At 55.3% G+C, this 17,679-nt stretch overlaps 1 protein-coding gene across 12 annotated transcripts in view; it reads left to right on the plus strand.

Annotated features, from left to right (window-relative positions):
- Rap1gap (RAP1 GTPase activating protein) overlaps window positions 1-17,679 on the plus strand; it is a 64,190-nt gene that overhangs the window by 6,286 nt on the left and 40,225 nt on the right. For 3 of the 12 annotated variants that reach the window (XR_003844067.1, XR_003844068.1, XM_029539792.1), the window contains exons 1-2: window positions 10,268-10,390; window positions 12,116-12,151. The exons of 3 other annotated variants lie outside the window; for them this stretch is intronic. Coding sequence is in view for 5 of the 9 variants with exons in the window: in XM_029539792.1 (XP_029395652.1) it covers window positions 10,347-10,390; window positions 12,116-12,151 (80 nt within the window). In the remaining 4 variants the exon portion in view is untranslated. Of the gene's footprint in view, window positions 1-10,261; window positions 10,391-12,115; window positions 12,152-17,679 lie in introns of those variants that run through there. 6 more of the 12 variants (XM_021201276.1, XM_021201275.1, XR_003844066.1 and 3 more) reach the window with 4 other exon arrangements.

Genomic DNA, 17,679 nt, shown 5'->3' on the forward strand with positions numbered 1-17,679 from the left:
TTTTTTTTTTTTTTTTTTTTAAGCTTCTCTTCAGTGTTGGAGAGTAGCGGGATCTTCTTTTTATCCTCCCATGACATCACATTTGCAAGGCAATTGGCAACTGAGGAGTGAGGGGCCTGGCACATAGTAGGTGTCGGCACATGATAACATGGATGTCAGTGAGGGGTAAAGGCTACACTGAGGCCAACTTGGGGACATTTGGCTTCAGGGAAGGGTGACGCAATGACCTGGTTTATTAATGGCTCTGCATTACCCCCAAAGTCACAAAGGAACCCACTGGGCATTGTACACATAGCCTCTGGTTACATGGCCAGACTCGGTAGGCAGGGGACAAGGAGCAGCCCTGCACAGGTACAAGGTACAGCTCTCTGCCTAGCTGTGCTGGGCTCATGCTGCCCAAAGCCTTTCTCCCTGGACCTCACGGTCCTGTGTTCAGATGAAAGGGCCGCTGGGTCTTCCCTCCCTGGAGCAGCGGAGGGGGTCAAGTCAGCAGCCTGGCAGAGAACTGGGCAGCTGAGAGTTGCAGGAAGCAAGACTGTCACCTGCACAGAAAGTCCGCACCTCGTCTGTCCCCTACCTCTGCCTTACTGTGTGGGAGCAGCAGGGTAGGCTCTGAACCTGCTGATAGATTTGTGGTAGAGAAGCCTGTGACTTCTGCATGGCTCTAGGGGCTGATAATGACTATGCAGCATGAGCCCATGGGGGCTGGTAATGGCTCTGCAGTGTGAGCCCCTGGGGGCTGGTAATGGCTATGCAGTGTGAGCCCCTGGGGGCTGGTAATGGCTATGCAGTGTGAGCCCTGGGGCCTGGTAAGGGCTCTGCAGCGTGAGCCCTGGGGGCTGGTAATGGCTATGCAGCGTGAGCCCCTGGGGGCTGGTAACAACTATGCAGTGTGAGCCCTGGGGGCTGGTAACAGCTATGCAGCGTGAGCCCTGGGGGTGTTACTCTTGCAGATGTTTCTGTAACTGCCTGTTCCTCGGGCACCCCTGGGAATTTGGAGCTGTTGGCGAGGTGCACAGGAACAACAGGTGGAGATCAGGCACCTGTGCCACCCCCTAATGCCCACGGAAAGCCACACTTTTGTAGAAGGAAGGAAAACGGAGGCCATACGGTGGGGTTCAGCCCTTTGCCCTGCTCCCGATATCTGACTTGAATCTCTGAGAGACAGATGCCCTTGTCCAGGGTCCCCTCCTCGGGCCAATGGAGGTGGTTAATGGAGGTTGACCTTGGGAGTGTCCCTCGCCTGGCTGCATAGGACCAGAACTTGGAGGACATTTCTGACTTCATAATCTCAGGGTGGGCCAAACCACTGACCTCAGGGGGTTGCCGGAACCAGGCAGCACTGGTGGTTGGCAAGCCTTGTGCCCTGCCATCGTGTCGTCTCTGACCTTGGGAATCAGGAGTGGCCACACACCCTCAGGTAGACTGCTGCAGGCCCCTGGGCCAGCCTTGGCGGCAGTCTTACGAAGTCACAGGGCTACAGCTGGGGATGAGTGTGCCTTAACCTTGCCTGCTCACACCTGCCTCCCACCTTGTAGCCTGTCTCTGAGCAGGGCCCTTAGGGCTGAGATCTCACCCATCCCTGCCACTAGCTGAAAAGGTGTAGATAGTTGATGTCCCCAAGGACAGAGAAGCCTGGGGCTTGCCCCTACCCTACTCCACCCAAAATATGCAGTCCTTACCAGTAGGGTTCTGGGAGAATATGCTGAGCAGTAGAACCCTGGAGGGGTGTTAATTGAGCACATACAATATACTGTGTACTGTGATGAATGTTTTCCATGGACCCATCCCCTTGACTTCTCAACAGCTGTCATTATCAGCCATCAGGGGCTTAGAGAGGTCCAGCAACCTCTGGAGATCACTCAGTGGACTGAGATTTTAATTAGGGCTCTGTTGGCCTTTGTTAACCACTGTGGTGTACAGAGTAAGACAGCGAGGGAAAGGGTGCCATTGAGAGAGGTGGGATATTCCCAACTGCTCTAAGAAGTTTGCTCTGGCCATGGGGATGGGGGGTGGAGGTGGGGGCGGCAGTGAGGGCTAGGCTTACCCCCCAGGGGCTTTGCTCTCAGTTCTGTCCATTGTCAGTGACAACAAGGCAAAAGTGGATGCCCCTTAACAGGGAGGAAGAAGAAGGGCCTCAGGGGCCACCCAAAAGCCTTCCCTAATTCTTGCCCTGTATCAGATATCTTGGAACCAAGCCTGTGTTCGTGCGGGATGTACCATAGCCATAGCACAGGATGCCTAATCTTGAGCGGCCCAGTGTGTTCAGGGAGAAGGATGGACCCAGAAGCAAGGTCCTGTGCACTCTCCCAAGGCCCCTCCCTCACCTCTCTGAACCCTCACTGAGATGGGGCAGCAGCTGCCATATGGGTCACAGCCTCCCAGGGTCTAGTGGGGGCCACCCAGACGTGAAGTCCCAGGTGACTCACTCCTTGTCAGGGAGGCCATCACCGTCACGGGCTTCTCTCCGGATCTTAGGCTGTGGACATTTTTGTATTCCAGGCTAGAGGGTCCTGCAGACAGAGGGGCAGGACAGTCAGAGGGAACAACTTACTCCCCGCCCCATTCCAGCCTGGGGTGCTGGGCCCCGGGGACAGTCGCTGGGAGATGAGGCTGGGTGTTTCAGGGCCTCACCTCTGCCCCTTCCCACGAGGCATCTCTGCCTGCCACGCCCCTGGGGCCGGGCTACCTTGGAAACCAGAATGAGACAGGTCTTTGGAGAGCCCTCATTACAGGCAGAGAAAGAGACCCAGAGAAAGGATGACACCTATCCCCAAGTTACTCTGTGAGGCAGTGTGGGGCTTAGCTCAGGACCTGGGTCTCCTGGGACCTTTGATGGCTACACCAGGACATGTCCAATGACCGTACCAAAGACCCACCTCAGTTTCTGCAGACCTTTTGTTTTTTAAAAGGGACTCACCGTGTCGCTTAAGGTGGTGTCACACTCACAGCAATTCTCCGGTCTCAGCCTCTCAAGTGTTGAATTTGCATGCACTAGCCATACATTTATGCTTTGGTTTTATTTTATTTAAGATTTATTTTTTTAATTTATTTAATGTATATGAGTGCTCTATCTACATGTAAACCTGCATGCCAGAAGAGGGCATCAGATCCCATTACAGATGGTTATGAGCTTGGTTATGAGATGGTTATGTGGTGGCTAGGAATTGAACCCAGGACCTTGGGAAGAGCAGGCAGTGCTCTTAACTGCTGAGCCATGTCTCCAGCCCTTTGTTTTTGTTTTTGAGACAGGATCTTGCTATATAGCCCAGGCTGACCTAGAAGTTACAGTCCCCCTGCCTCAGCTCCTTAAGTGCTGGGATTATAGGCGTGCATACCATGCCTGACTGTGAGTCCCTATTTACAGTGCCCCCTGCGTTAGGCTCGAGCACGTTTGAGTTCTAAAAACACTCCTGTGAGATAAGAACACCGCGTGCCATCGCCTGTCACAAATCCCGGGCTCTGAAAAGTCAGCCGCCAGGAAGAGCGGAGCAGGGGATTCAAACACAGGCCCGACCGAGTCCAAGCTCATACCGGCACAAGACCATGTGTGTTCTGATAGGGATAAAATTTCCTTCCCTTTCTTTCTGTTCATAACTGGCCTAGGACATCACTATCAAGTGAGACTGAGAGTCGGGGGCTAGGCTGTGAGGTGCAGGATCTCCAGACACCCCTCCACTCTCTGCCTCCCCCATAATGGCTGCCTCTCTCCTGTTATTAGTCGGCCATAGACTACCTTTAGTACCCTCTTGAGTGTTCGTGGTGTACCTGACCTCCCCTTGAGAGAAGTGGGGCAGGACCCAGCGGGTGCACCTGCTGCTACTGGTATAAATAACCACCCCGTGCAAGCCCTTGATGGCACTGGGCATTGCCGCTTCCCCGCAACAGCCTCCAGTCACGTGAGCCGGGCCCCTGCTCAGTGTGGCTCTTGCATCTGTGTCCCTACCCACAGTGGACCCTGCCTTGTCCTGTGTCCAGGCTTTGTGTCCAGGCTGTGTGGCTCTGCTTAAAGAACTGGGTCTGGAAGGCAGGTGCCTACCAAGCAGCATGTATCTATTAAGCACCTACTGTGTGTCTTTCAAGGCTAAAGTTTGACCAAATAGAGAAACCATGTTTCTTGTGAGGCATGTGGGGCTCCAGCCCCATCCTCTTCAGCCTGTGAGGACCGGAGCAGAATAGCTGCTTTCTTTTGGAAGGCAGAGTGAGTGTGTCATGGAGTGTGTGTAGCCATTTATACCCTGACTCTCAGGCAGGCCCTTCAGCCCCCCTTCAGCCTGGGTTTCCTGGCCTGTGGAATGGGAACAGCCGTTTGACCCAATTAACTCGATGGCAAGAGATGTGCTTGGCACAGGGCCACGGGAGTGGGTGTCTACTGTTGTTCTGGGCTGGAGTGTGGATGATGGGGGTGAAGTTTTGAGGAGCACTTAGGGGAGTCCTCGCCAGCCTCAGTTTCCCCATCAGCCATGACAGATACACTATTCTTGCATGATCTAGCTCCTGGGCCTATTATGAAGATCACAGAGGCTACAGGGTGCGTAGGTGCAGCTCAGCAATCCTCTCAGAGGAGTGAAGGGTGGAAGGAACAGGGTAGGCGGCAAAGCAGGTGCCACCATTGTGGCGCGCAGGTGTGCCATTGTGGCCTAGAGAGACACAGTCTATTGGGAAGGGCGAGGGGAGGCTGTGGGGCCGCCTCCACACCAGGGAAGGAGGGAGGGAGTGTGGTACAGCGGGGTTTGAGGCGCTGTCTCTGGAGGCTCAGGGTCCCCACCCTGAGAGAGCCTCCGGGGAGGGGCTGGGTTTGGGGCGCTGTCCCTGGTCCTGGAGAGCTGCCTGCGCTAGCCTGCAGTTCCACCAATGGGCAGATGAGGGCGCCAGGGACCGCCTCTGACTCCTAAACTGCGTTCAGAGAGTTCTAAGAGCAGACTTCATTTCCAGATTTAACACTCCTAGATAATAAGCCTGCCCAGCTCATTTCAAAAGCCAATGACATTTCACCACAAGGGAACCAAACAGTGCCCCACTTTGGGTGAATGCCCTGGCACGACCACACCGCAAGCGTCACAGAAGAAACCAAACCCTTGGTATTTCTGACAGAGACATTTTTCCATTAACAGTAGAAAAATCTTACCACTTGCACCTGACCTCCAGCTCAGGATGTCTCCAGCAATTGAACCTCAGAAATTTTCATTATGGATTAAAGCCACATCAAAAAGAGACTCACGGGGCTGGGGCTTTTAGCTCAGTGGTAGGCCGATTGCCTGGCTTGTTCAAGGTCTTGGGTTCCACCCAACTCCAGCATTGCAGCAAAACAAGAAAAATCACAGATCAATACTAATGTATGAAGTACTTGGGGGCTAGGCCGGCTTACCAGGCTGTGCCCACGTGCAGGGCGGGGCAGCCTGTGTGAGGGAACCTGCCTGAGCGAGACTCTCCGTGAATAGCTCTTCTGGCTGCCACCCTCTGAATGGCTGTGGTGACTCTCAGTAATTGCTAAATTAAAACCACCCTCTGGTATTTCCCTAATGCTTCTTGGAGGCGGAGTTGTCCTCGCTGAGAACTATAGCCAGGGTGGGGGCTCCGTGGCTCTGCCGAAGCTCGCCGAGTCCCACACTGGCCAGCTGTGTGGGAAGGGATGCTTTAAGGAATGGTTAGGGTACCCCTCCCTCATCTTATAGGTAGACTAACAGAGGCAAGAGTAGGAAGGGGCTTGTCCTGGGAAATAGCAAGTGATTCACAAACCTGGGGGTGAGATCCAGGTCTCCTGACCCAGGGACCAGGGCTCGGTCAGCCTGCTGTGGGTACCTGCCTGAGCTTTGACCTACATCCTTGAAAATGAACAGGAAGCATCACTTAGCAAAGATAGTAGAGGAGGGCGCATGGGTCCCTGCTGTACCATAGGACAGTGGCCTTGACCTCCCCTCTGCTCTCCCCAGGGATGCCATGGTTGGCTGCACACATCTCTGACCCGCAAAAAAATTGTTCTCTACACCTTCTCATTTCTTCTCCGCAGTTTGCTGGGTGCCACATAAGGTGGGCAGCCATGTGTGTATGTATACGTGTCTGTATGCACACCACCGGATAAATGTAAGGTGGCCACAGTTAAAGGAGTGATTTCAGTGCACGGGTCTGTGGTCTTGGGTGCCTCATGGGTGTGCAAACCCAGCCCCAGTCAGTAGCTGAGTACATCTAGATTTAGGACTCGGGTGTGCAAATTTCCTCTGACCTTTGCACAAGTGTGTTTGTGTGTGCACGCGAGCTGACAGCGTGGGCGCTGACTTTAATGTGAGCAGGTCTATACAAGTTAGATGTTTATATGTGTGCACTGTACAAGTCTGGGTGCTCACGGACCCGGGGAAGCTTGGGTACAGGTGTGTCCTCGGGTCGAGAACCAGGACAGCACATGGACCACAGGCAGCTGACTGGGGAGGGTGTGAGCTGAGCCACACTTCCTTCCCCAGGACCCATGCAGGACAACCTTAGAGCTTAGACTTCTCCACTCCTGGGACTGGATGGATGTAACGGGGTTAGGATTCGAGTGCTGCCCATGGTGGGTGGAATTCCTTTCTGGGCAAGTGTTTGTTGCCAGTGTTAGGCCTTTAACCCTGAGAGAAAGAGACCGGTGTGCATGTATGAGGGAGATTGATTAACACATGAGCAGACCTAAGCCCGGGGAGGAAACAGGTTCCAGCCAAGCCACTCAGGAGCTGCCAAGAGCAGGGCGGAGAGCCCAGGCCTGCCCTGCCTCCTGCCCAGGGGAACCTGAGCGTATCCCTCCCTCCATGGGAATGACTTGAGAGGGAAGGAGGTGGTTTGGGGACCCTGGCAAGTCGCATGTGGAGCCAGGCCTGGGGTCTTCCCGGGGCTTACCTGTCACTCTGTTCTCCAGTTCCCTGCTGGGGGCTGGGAAGGTGTTGTTATAGGCAGATGAGCCTACTGCTCTGCTTGGGGATCAGCCTCCGGGTGAGCTTGGGGGAGGAGCCACTCCCCACCCATGCACCTTCCCTTCTTCATCGGATGCAGGGTCAGGAGGCCTAGAAGAGGAAGTGGCTTCCCAGAAGGAGCTGAGCCTGAAGAACAGGGTCCATTTTCTTTTTGACCCAGGGTCTCATGTAGCTGAGGATGACCTTGAACCTCTGATCCTTTTGTCTCCACCTCCCTTGTCATGCCTGCCTCTGTTATTTTGTTTGTTTGATTGTTTGTTTGTTGAGACAGAGTCTCTCTATGTAGTGTTGTCTGGTCTGGAATTGGACATATAGACCAGGCTGGCCTTGAACTCACGGAGATCCTCCTGCCTCTGGCTCTTGAGTACTAGGATGAAAGGCGTGAGCCACACGTGTGCCTGATTCTTGCTTTTATTCTGTACAGGAGATTGCACCCAGGGTCTCATGCATGTTAGGCAAACGCTCTGCCAACTTAGCCTCACCCCTGGCCTATGGCTTCCTTTCCTAGGTGAGAGACCAAAGAAAGGGGACTCCTCGGGGGTGCAGCGGGGAGTCCCCAGTGCCAGCTTGCAAGCACCCAGTCTGTGCTGAGTGGGGATAGCAGGCTCCCTGTTGCTGTGGTCTGTGGCGGCTGATGTCTTCCTGAGCCTGCTGCAGGACAAGCCCCACGTGGTGCTGTCTCTCTGTGTGTTTATCTGGGAGGTGGTTCTGTGTGCTCAAACAGATCGCCTCATTCTTTCTTTAATACTACGTTAAAGTTTTATTATTATCTTATGTGTATGAGTGTTCTGCATGTATGTACATATATATGCATGCATGTGTGCATGCATATCATATGCAGCTTGGTACCCATGGAAACCAGAGGAGGTCTTTGTATCTTCTGGAACTGGAGTTACAGATAGTTGTGAGCCACCATGTAGGTGCTGGGGACAAACCAAGGTCCTCAGCCAGTGCTCTGAGCATTTCTCCAGCAGCACCCCCACCCCACACATGGGGGTGTGTATCACCATGCCTGGTTCTATTATTTTATTTCTTTATTGTGACAGTGCATCACGCACTATGTAGTAATGTTGGCCTGGAACCAGTTATGTAGACCAGGCTGGCCTTGAACCCAGAGAGTTCCACTTCCCTCTGCCTCCTGAGTGCTGGGTTTTCAAGTGTGGCTACTACACCTGGCCCATTTTTCCCCATAGCTCCGTGGCTTGGCCTCTCTCTCTCTCTCTCTCTCTCTCTCTCTCTCTCTCTCTCTCTCTCTCTCTCTCTCTGGCCAGTTAGCTTCTTTACCAGTAAATTTTTTGCTCTCCTTGTAGAATGGCAAACTCATCTATCTAGTTAAGCTACCTCCAAATCGTGCTGCAACGGAGGTTTTACTTGTGTTTTATGATTGATAGTTTAATTAACGTACAGTCAGACGGTTTGAATAATCAGCACCTTCATTACTGGCCCCATTTTGCAGATGGAAAAACTGAGGTGCATAAAGATTAAGCACCTCACCCTAGGTCACACAACAGACAGATGAGCAAATTGGGTTTGAACCCTAAGAGAGCCCACAGGATGTAAGTGCAGGCCTTCTCGGTCTCTCTTCCTTGGCTGTTCATCTTTGTCATCCATGTAACGTAGAGTGAATTCTCATAGGTGACCGTGCAGGCCAAGAGGGTGTGTTTAAGGGTTGTTGGCCTAAGGGGGACTAGGAGCTAGCCAAGGAGTGCCCACCACATCTGTGGCTGAGAGACCATGAACTCGCTCCCTGACCGTCCCACCCCCGTCTCTTGCCAACCAGGCAGCTGCAGTTGCGCAGAGCTCAGAGGCTGGAGCCCACACTGGGCTCTTTGTCCTTGGTGGGAACCCTGCAGCCCCCATGGCCTGTCTCAAGGGCCCTCTGTCCCAACATCAGGGGGGCCTCCCTGGGGCCTGGCCCAGCTGGGAAACTTGGCATGTAGGTGGCTTCTTGGCCACCCTGCCAACTGGGCATTCAGAATCTACTCAGGAATTGGGCACCCTCAATGAACCTAAGGAGGCTGAGGCCCATGCTCAAGGGGGCAGTGCAGTGCAGTGCAGATAGGACTGGAGTCCTGGGTGGGTGAGCCCAGGGTTAGGCAGCCCCCACCACACACACTGCCTAGACAGGATCCAGGCTCTTCTTGCCCCATCCTGCTCCTACCTGCTCCACACAAGTGGGAACAAGTTGTCTCCTCCTCAGGGGATGACTGCAGTGCTCCCAGACTCACCCCTCCTCACTAGCCAGCCCTAGCTGGCCACTCAGTACACAATGGGCTTCTAACACTGCCCTGCGGTGGAGGTCCCTCCTCAGCAGAGCCTGCAGCTGGCCTCCAGCACAGTTCACTCAGCCCCCAACCCCATTCTGAGCACCCTGCCAAGCGGTCCAGGAGGGAGCCAGACACTTAGCAACCTCAAAGGAGCTCTGAACTCTGCAGGGCTCTCCTCGGGCCTCTTCCACTCCTCTGAGCGTGGGCCGAAGGGGCTGGAGTGGAGCGGAGCTAAGGGGCAGCTGGCTCAGTAACTGTCATGAGCCCTACCCAGCCCTGTCTGGGTGAAGCAGACTGGAGTCTAGGCTCTCGTCAATCACAGCCGTCATTTCCAAAAGATGAAAGAGCCAGCCCCAGCTCAGTTACAGAAAAGCTTTGGAGAATCCTTGCCACCTGGCTTGGTTCCTTCGGTGGTCCGTCCTCCCTTCCCCCTCCTCCCTCCTCCCTCCTAGCCTGCCCCTGAAGTTCTCTAAGCAGAAGGCTCCACAGAAACACTCGAGGCTCCTGGGGCCTCTCTGGACAGGGGTGGGGAGCATTGCAGGGGGCTGGGCCTGTGTTCTGCTGTTAGCTGTCATCTCCAGGCGGGACAGAGGAGAAGGGAGGTCCACTGCGCCTGGGTTAAATGTATGATTCAACCCTATTTGTCTCTCAAAGTGGATTCATGGCGGATCCGAGGCTAGATGTATTTGCAAACTTCCCTCTCTTTGCTGCTCTTTACACAGGGGTAATGGAGAATTCTGAGGGGGCCTCAGCTGTCACAACAGGAGGGCCCCTCATCCTCTGGCCGGCCTGCAGAACAATGTTGGCCTCGGGCCGCAGGGCCATCAGCCCAGGAGCTGATGGGCTGTGCACCGTCTCGGCATTAACTCAGCTGGAGGCCAGGCTGATCCAACTTTCCCTGTGGGACACCCTTGGCACCTCTCCCTGGGGAGGACTGGAGGTGGCTCTGTGGACGGGGCTGGGCGGCAGCGTGGGGGTGGCGCTCTCGGAAAGCCCCGCGGCCCCGGAGCGAACAAGCGGCCCTTTCTGTGCCCGGACCTCAGCTGGCGGGCAGCCCGGGGCGCACACGGTCCGGGCTGGGGCGGCGTTGCCAAGGTGACCCCGCGCTGGGCTGGCGACGGGCAGCGGCGACGATACCATGAGCGGCCGGAAGCGCAGCTTCACCTTCGGTGCCTATGGAGGGTAGGTGCGCCCCCCGTGTGCGAGTGCATGTGCTCAGCCGGGGTCTTGCTCAGATGCGGTGGCCTCCGCGGTGGGGAGGGGTGCGGAGGCTGCGAGGCAAGCGTACATCCGAGTCGTGCGCGGGGCTCGTGAGCTCCCGCGTGCTGTTGGGTGTTCACGTGCACATGTGGGGGTGAGAATACCTGTGGATCACAGTGTCGATAAACATTCGTGTGAGACTAAAGGATGCCTCTGTCTGTGTGTGTGTGTGTGTGTGTGTGTGTGTGTGTGTCCCCAACTGAGTGGGTGCAGGGCTAGGTGTGTGTGGTGGGGTATTCTCAGAAGGCTCTACAGTCCCTCTACTGAGGCTTTGGAAGTTGGTCCCTCCTGCTTTGACCACTTTGTCTTGTGCAAGCCGACCACCCTATCTGCTTCCTGCCTGACTGGAGGCTGGGGCTGAGGGCTGAGTGATAGATGGTCCATTTTAGGGGGGCTCACCTCCTTGACCCTAAGCACCCACCCCCGAAGGATGCAGAGGTGGGACAGGATTGTTGCCAGGAGCAGAGATTTGGCAAACCAGAGGGAGATGGGCTGGCTGTACAGACAGTGGCCTTTCCTGGGCTAGCCAAGGGGCTATGTGACCTTCACCAGTCTAGCCTCATAACTGTCAGAGAGGGACACAGTTAGGGTGGTGCCATGGGCTTCAGTCAGTGTTCCGTGAGTGAGCTGTGTGTAGCGTAGGTGCTCTCTTCCTGGCTGCTCGACCTCAGAGGAGGCCCCCTCGAAGAGGGACAGGGTGGACAAACAGAGAAGCACCTTTTGGGGGGTAAGGCCTTAGCTGTCAAGTGAGGCCAGGAGCTTAGGCGGTGTGGGACTTCCATCCGGGGCAGCTCAGAAGGTGAGGGCAGGGTCTGCTTTGTAACCTTGGCTGTGAATCTTGGCTTTTCCAGTATTCCTTTTTTCCCCAGCAGGATCCTCCATGCACCCTAGCTCTGTGCCCGCTCCGCCCCCCAGCCCCAACCCCCTCAATGTCCCCCACCCCCTCAACCATTGCCACCCAATTTTTCCCCTCCTCTCCGCTCCTTGCTTGCTTCAGGCCAAAGGCAAGGCTGTTTGTTTTCCCAACAGTGGCCCAGTCCTGTGGTCCCCCACTAGGTAGGCGGGTGGAGCCCTGACGCTCCCCCACATCAAGGTGCCCTCTCAGATGGCCCTGCCCACCCACCCTCCTCCAGTCCAGGCCTACAGGGCAGGGGAATGTCGTCTGGGGATGCCCATGAACTCGGAAGTGCAGGGGTGTGTGTTGGGGTGAGGGGAGGATTGCCCAGGTCCCCGGGTGATTGGCTCCTGGGTGAATATGAGCTGGGACAAGGCTGTGGGGCTTGAGGAGGACATGGAATCCTGCCATGAGCCATAACCACCTAGTGCACCTCCCAGCCTGTCCGCACCTCTTCAGCCTTACTCTGACCCTCTAACACTGTCCTCTGCTCAGCTCAGAACCACTTCTGACTCCACCCCTGCCGACACTCACGTTTCCTGCTTCTGTTCCTTACTTGAATAGCCTTGGCCCACCTTCCCAGGGGTCCACACCGACCTCAGGGTCTGGTCGGATTATGAGGCCATCGGGCACCTTTAGCAGCAGTGCCTCCTACGGCCACCAGGGGGTAGGATAGATCGGAATGGGTCTGGTACGCCTTGCAAGGCCATGACAGATGTCCCCTCATGGGCTATCCACTTACTGTGTTTCAGGGTGGACAAATCCTTCTCCCCTCGACAGAGTGTGTGGTGAGTACCGGGGGTCCTCGGGAGCATCTGGGTTGCCTTGGCTGCTCCCTGGGGGCACCCCCAGCCCATTCCCACCCTCTATAATGGCAAATCAGACCTACAGCCCCTCAGGGAAAGGCACGGGAGATCTTTCCCCTTGAGCCCACATATTCTCCTCACGGTTGTTGCTGAAGCTCAGCCTTGAAGTCAGATCTTAGCTTTGCCACTTCCCCGAACCTCAGCTATTCCATCTGGGATATGGGGAGTATAGATGCCTATTTAGTGGCGTGAGGTTGGAGAACTCAGGTGTGCAGACCCGGGCTGGTGTATGAGAGGCCCTTATCCAAATATGTCCTTCCATTCCCATTCACCAGTCTTTGCCCTGGTGTGCCTCCCCACCGGGCGGGAGGTGTCCTGCCTTCTTACTGACCCCTAATCCTTTAGTCCCAGTCATACTGAGCCCCAAAGCGGTTCTGAGGGCGGTTCTGGGACCGCCCTCCCTTTGGAGGAGGTAGCATCAGCAGCTTCCCCAACACCTTGAGGCGCCAGGCAGTGGGCGGAGGTGCAGCCTCACCTCGAGATTCACACAGCACTGGGCGCCTGATACCCCCCACCACTACAGGCGGGCGCCTCCCAGCTTCCCTGGCACTAACATCACATGGCCCTTCCGGCTGTTCCTGCAGTTGCCTCAATACCAGTGGGAGCTCCCCCCGTGGCTCCAGCCCCCATTCTAGGTTCCTGCCCCTGCTGGAGGTTTCCTGGGGCCTGCACACCCCACAGTGCTCCAGCTGCTGGAATGCCCAAGGCCCTGGGAAACGGAGCAGGAGGGACTCAGGTGTCCAGGCTGAGCTCCAGGGCCCCTTCCTTAGTTCCCTTTGTTGCTCGCTGTGCAGCTTGGGGGCCAGTGACTTTCCCTTTCTGAGCTTCGCCCTTGGCGCCGTGCCGAGTTAGATTGGTGTGCCCAGAGCAGGGGTGGAGTGAGGAGATGCCAACAGAGGTGAGGAGGGTGGCTCCCTTGCAAAGCTTTAAGCCGCAGTAACTGCCATTTGTCAGGTACTCTGTGGCTGTCAGGCGCTTGTATGTATTGACTCGCGTCATCCTGCGCACAGGTCTGATTTTACGACTGTTATCTCTAATTATGTCTGGGTGAGACACGGAGTGGACAAGTGAGTTGCCCAAGGCCACAGAGAATTGAACTTTGATGTCGAACCCACATGGGAACCTGACGGGAACCAGCAGCCGCCTCCAGGTCCTATATCTTCCTCCAGCTCTGAGCAGGGGTCTCCAAGCCTCGGGGAGGTTCCAGTGGCTGACTTAGGCAAGCGCTCTGAACCAAGAGCTAGAGACAGGGTCCCAGGGCGGAGAGCAACTGACCGGCTGTGTGGCTTTGACACTCTCTGGGATGTAAGGATCTTGAGTCCTCAGGATGCACCTGTTACCCATAATTCCTTGCCCTGCCCCGCCACTGCTTGAGCAGCTGTCCGAGGTGCTAATCCGGATGTGCCCCACCCCACCCAGTTCCCACAGCCAATGCTGTCCTAGCATGCACCCGGAATGGCAAACTTCCTACCGTATCTCGCTGATACCCATGACCTGCCCCTGCCTTCCTCTCTAGCAGGAGTTTATTTCTCACACGGCCTGCATCTCTGGTCCATAGGGACGACCACGATGCTTTGCATATGTGTCTCCCTGCCATCCCAGCTTGCTTCCCCAGGCACCTTTCCTCAGCTGCTGGGCGGCAGGGGAGGGAGTTCTTTTCTGATCCCACATCACCGCCTGCCTGTTTATCTCACACACGTTACTGATTGTTCCCTAGTTAGCAGAACGAGTGAGGAATGGGAAGGCTGACAGGTGTGGGAGGAACCCGCCTCTGACATGTTCTAGTCGTGGGACCTTGGGCAGGTCAGTCCCTTCTCAAAGCCCTTCTCGGAGCTCAACACGTTTGCCGAGATGGGAGTTTCTACAAGGCGCTGTCTGTGGCATTGATTGTGTCCATGTGACCCTGAAGTATGAGACAGGCCCTGCACTCCTCTGTCACAGCTCCTTCAGGGCTCCACTTTAGGTACCTGTGAGTCCCAGATCAGCAGGGCTCCATCCCCCACTGCACCCGGCCAAGTGCCCAGGTGGATATATCGGAATGGAGGTGTGAGTCTGCCTCTGCAGGCCTAAAGACACAGCTATCCTGGTGTAAGGGCTGGGCATTTAAGGTGGATCCAGATGGAGGCAGGACAAGAGGTCTGGGGGCAGCTGGTGGACTTGCACGAGGCGGGGGCTTCTGGGAAGAACTCTGAGAGAAGCAGCTGGTTGGCCCTGAAAACTAGGGACCTTGGAAGCAAAGGCACAGAGCCCAGCCAGCAAGGTGCTGGTCATTCCTCTGTGATGACCTTGGTCAGCCTGCGAGTAGACCTGCATTTCACAGGCTGTAATTCAGCCAGGGGATGGTAAAGGTCTTGCAGCTGGTGGGGTGGACTTCAATCGGGCCCCCTCTCTTGCTGGCGAAGGGGCCTTGGTTGAGCCTGGAAACTACAGAAATGGGTGCCTTGCCGTGGGAGAGCAGGGAGAGGGATGTGTCCCCAAATGTGTCCCAAATGGGAGTCACTGCTGAGTGTCTCACAGGGAGGACTCACCTGCCACCAAGATGTGTCCCCTCCACAGTGTGGCCAGGGCCCGCACCCGGTGCTTCACTTGGATGATTTTATTCCAGAGTAGATTTCCATTCGCACTTTATAGATGAGGGAACGGAGACGCAGGGCAAGTGGCTGACCCAGGACAGGCAGTCAGTGATTGGTGAACGGGGCTCTGCCAGCTCAGTCTTCCAGATGCAGCAGGTGTGAGGTGGGCTTTGGTGGTGGCCCCTGCTCTCAGTGGCTCCTCTCAGCCATCGTAAAGCCAGAGAGGTCTTGGGGCCTGGCACAGGCCTCATTAGCAGTCCTGAAATGCCAAGTAGGCACAGCCCGCTGGGCCACCTCATCTATTATGCATCTGGTGGGTAGGCCCCCGGCGGGCAGCTGGCAGAGCCCAGGCCGGGAGCCAGCAGTTGCCTCCTGATCCCACACCTGCTCCTGGCTCTGGGCAGGGACCTTGTGGGGCAAACACCAAGGTTGAGCTGGCCAAGGCAATGAGTGTCGTCTCTCCCAGCTAAACAAGAGTGAGGAATCCTACAGGACACAGGGGCACGAATACATCCCAGCAGCCATTCTGAGAGGGACCTACGTTCCTAGACCTAGACATACAAGAACAGAGGTAGCTGATGGAGTCTGAGCTACACCACACACACACACACACACACACACACACACACACACACACACACTCCTGGCTGTCCAGAGTGGAGTGGAGCTATGATTATTTACCATGTACCCACTTGGCCTCAGGCAACTATTGCGCACCTACAGGTTTCCGAGAACTGAGAATCAGCAGCAACCATTAAACACCTACTGTGTTTGAGGAGTTTGCAGCCACCACTAAGCACCTACTGTCTGTGGGCAGTCAGCGAAACATGAGACAAACCGAGATATCTCTGTTTGGCCACGGCGGGCAGTACTTCTCTGGGCCCTGGTATCCTCACTTGAGAAATGAATAGGAAAAAGGGATAATAAGCTGACAGATATCTGTCTCTGCCTCGCACTGAAGTCACAAGCAGGCTTACGAGTGACAGAGGAGGCTGGCCGCTCTGGGCTGCGTTCCGCTGCCCTTCACACAGGTAGATGAGCTGCTTTGTCCCAGTGAGTCCACAAGCCATGTATTGTTCCCGGGCCAGGAAGAAGCTGAGGTGGGGAGAGAATGTTCTGGAAGGATTTTAGAAGATCTAGTGTTCAGACTGGAGCTTGAGGAAGGGGTGGAACCAGACACGAGGAGAGTTTGGGGTATCCAGGAGCAGCAGGTCCTGAAGCAGGACTGCGCTCAGTATTTCCTGTGGACAGTGAGGAGCGGGTGACTGGAAGCCTGAGGGGGCACGAGGCCGCAGGTGGGTGTGAGCTTGGGAGAAGCTGGGACCGAGTGGGTTCTGCAGGTAAGATGGGGGGGGGGTTAGATAGGTCAGCCACTGCCCTACAGTAGCACGAAGTCTCAGCTGCCTGGCTTTGAGGAATCTTAAAGGTTACAGAACCCCTGGAGTCGTTGGCAGTAGAAGCGCCTCTCGTAGCCTCCCACTTGGCAAGGAACCGCTTCATCTGCTCGTGACCCCTTCAAGTGCTAGAAGCTTTCGGGGCCTTGTGAGGAAAACACGTCTCTACTTTCAGTCAACTTCACGGGCCTCTTGAGCCTCCTGTGCCTGCATTGACCCGTCACCCTTTCTTTTTAAAATTTGTATTATGTTTATTTATTTTAGTTAGTTAGTTGTGGGCGGGGGGGGGGTATGAAGTGTTATAGTATGCTTGTAGAAGTTAGAGGACAACTTTGAGGAAGTAGTTCTTTTCTCCCGTGAAATGCGTCCTGAGGGGGTCGGGTGGGAAGGGACACAGGTTGCATGCCGTGCACAGCAAGCACCCTTAGCTGCTGAGCCACCTTACTGGCCTGTCACATCTTCTTGTATGTTCCCAGTGACAGGCGGCTGGCTCCCTGCCCTTGAAGTGGTCCCTTGTACTGCTAAGCAGTTTAGATGGGTCCCAAAGGGTCTCCTTTTCTGAGCTGCCTGACCCTGTGTGTGTTCTGACCCTCCTACTCCTACTCCTACACACACACACACACACACACACACACACACACACACACACACACGCGCACGCACACAGCCCTTCAGTAAGAGAAGGGAGCCCTCTGAGGCTGCTCCTTCTAGGCAGGGTTGCATATTTGCATCCTGCCTCCCTCTCACCCTCCACTCAGTGACTACTGCCTTAGCTGAAGCCACTCTCCTTGACCCGTCCCATCATGCTGTACAAAAGGGCAACCGCTGGAAGGCGCCTAAGAGAGAAGCTTTCTTCCAGGGAGCTTCTCGTAGCTTCATGAGACCAGTTAGGTCCTGCCTAGGTGGATTTTGAGCCTGGACTGCTGTGGTTTTGCAGTTTGGCCTAGGCAAATGATTGCAGTTTGGCCCAGGCAAATGATTGCCATAAATCCCGTGCATAGTACCCACACCCGTTCGAGGTTCCTGCTTGGTCTTGCTTGACCTTCATCCTGCGGATGCTCAGGCTGCCCCCTTTGTCAGGAAAGTTCTGAACCCCATAGTTACAGACCCAGGTTCAAATGCCCACCCTGGCATCCACTCAGTTACTTTGTAGCATGTCTCACCCTGCTTTGCCGCTGGGTCTTCCACGACCCACAATCATGTCAGTGTTACCATTAGAAATTACTGCACCGAGGCTCTTCCGGGATGTTTTCTGCCTCTGTGAGTATTTATGCTGAAAGAAAAGACTCATTAGTACACAGAGGCCATGTGTCACGTGTCTGAGCACTTGGGGTGACTTAGGGGGTGGCTTAGGAGGAGGCTCTCTTGGTATCTTGGGATGCAGGATTTTTTTTTAATTTATTCATTTTATGTATGAGTATACTGTCACTGTCTTCAGACACACCAGAAGAGGGCATCCGATCTCATTACTGATGGTTGTGAG

This window comes from Mus pahari, chromosome 6 (genome assembly GCF_900095145.1).
Source record: "Mus pahari chromosome 6, PAHARI_EIJ_v1.1, whole genome shotgun sequence".
NCBI lineage: Eukaryota > Metazoa > Chordata > Mammalia > Rodentia > Muridae > Mus > Mus pahari.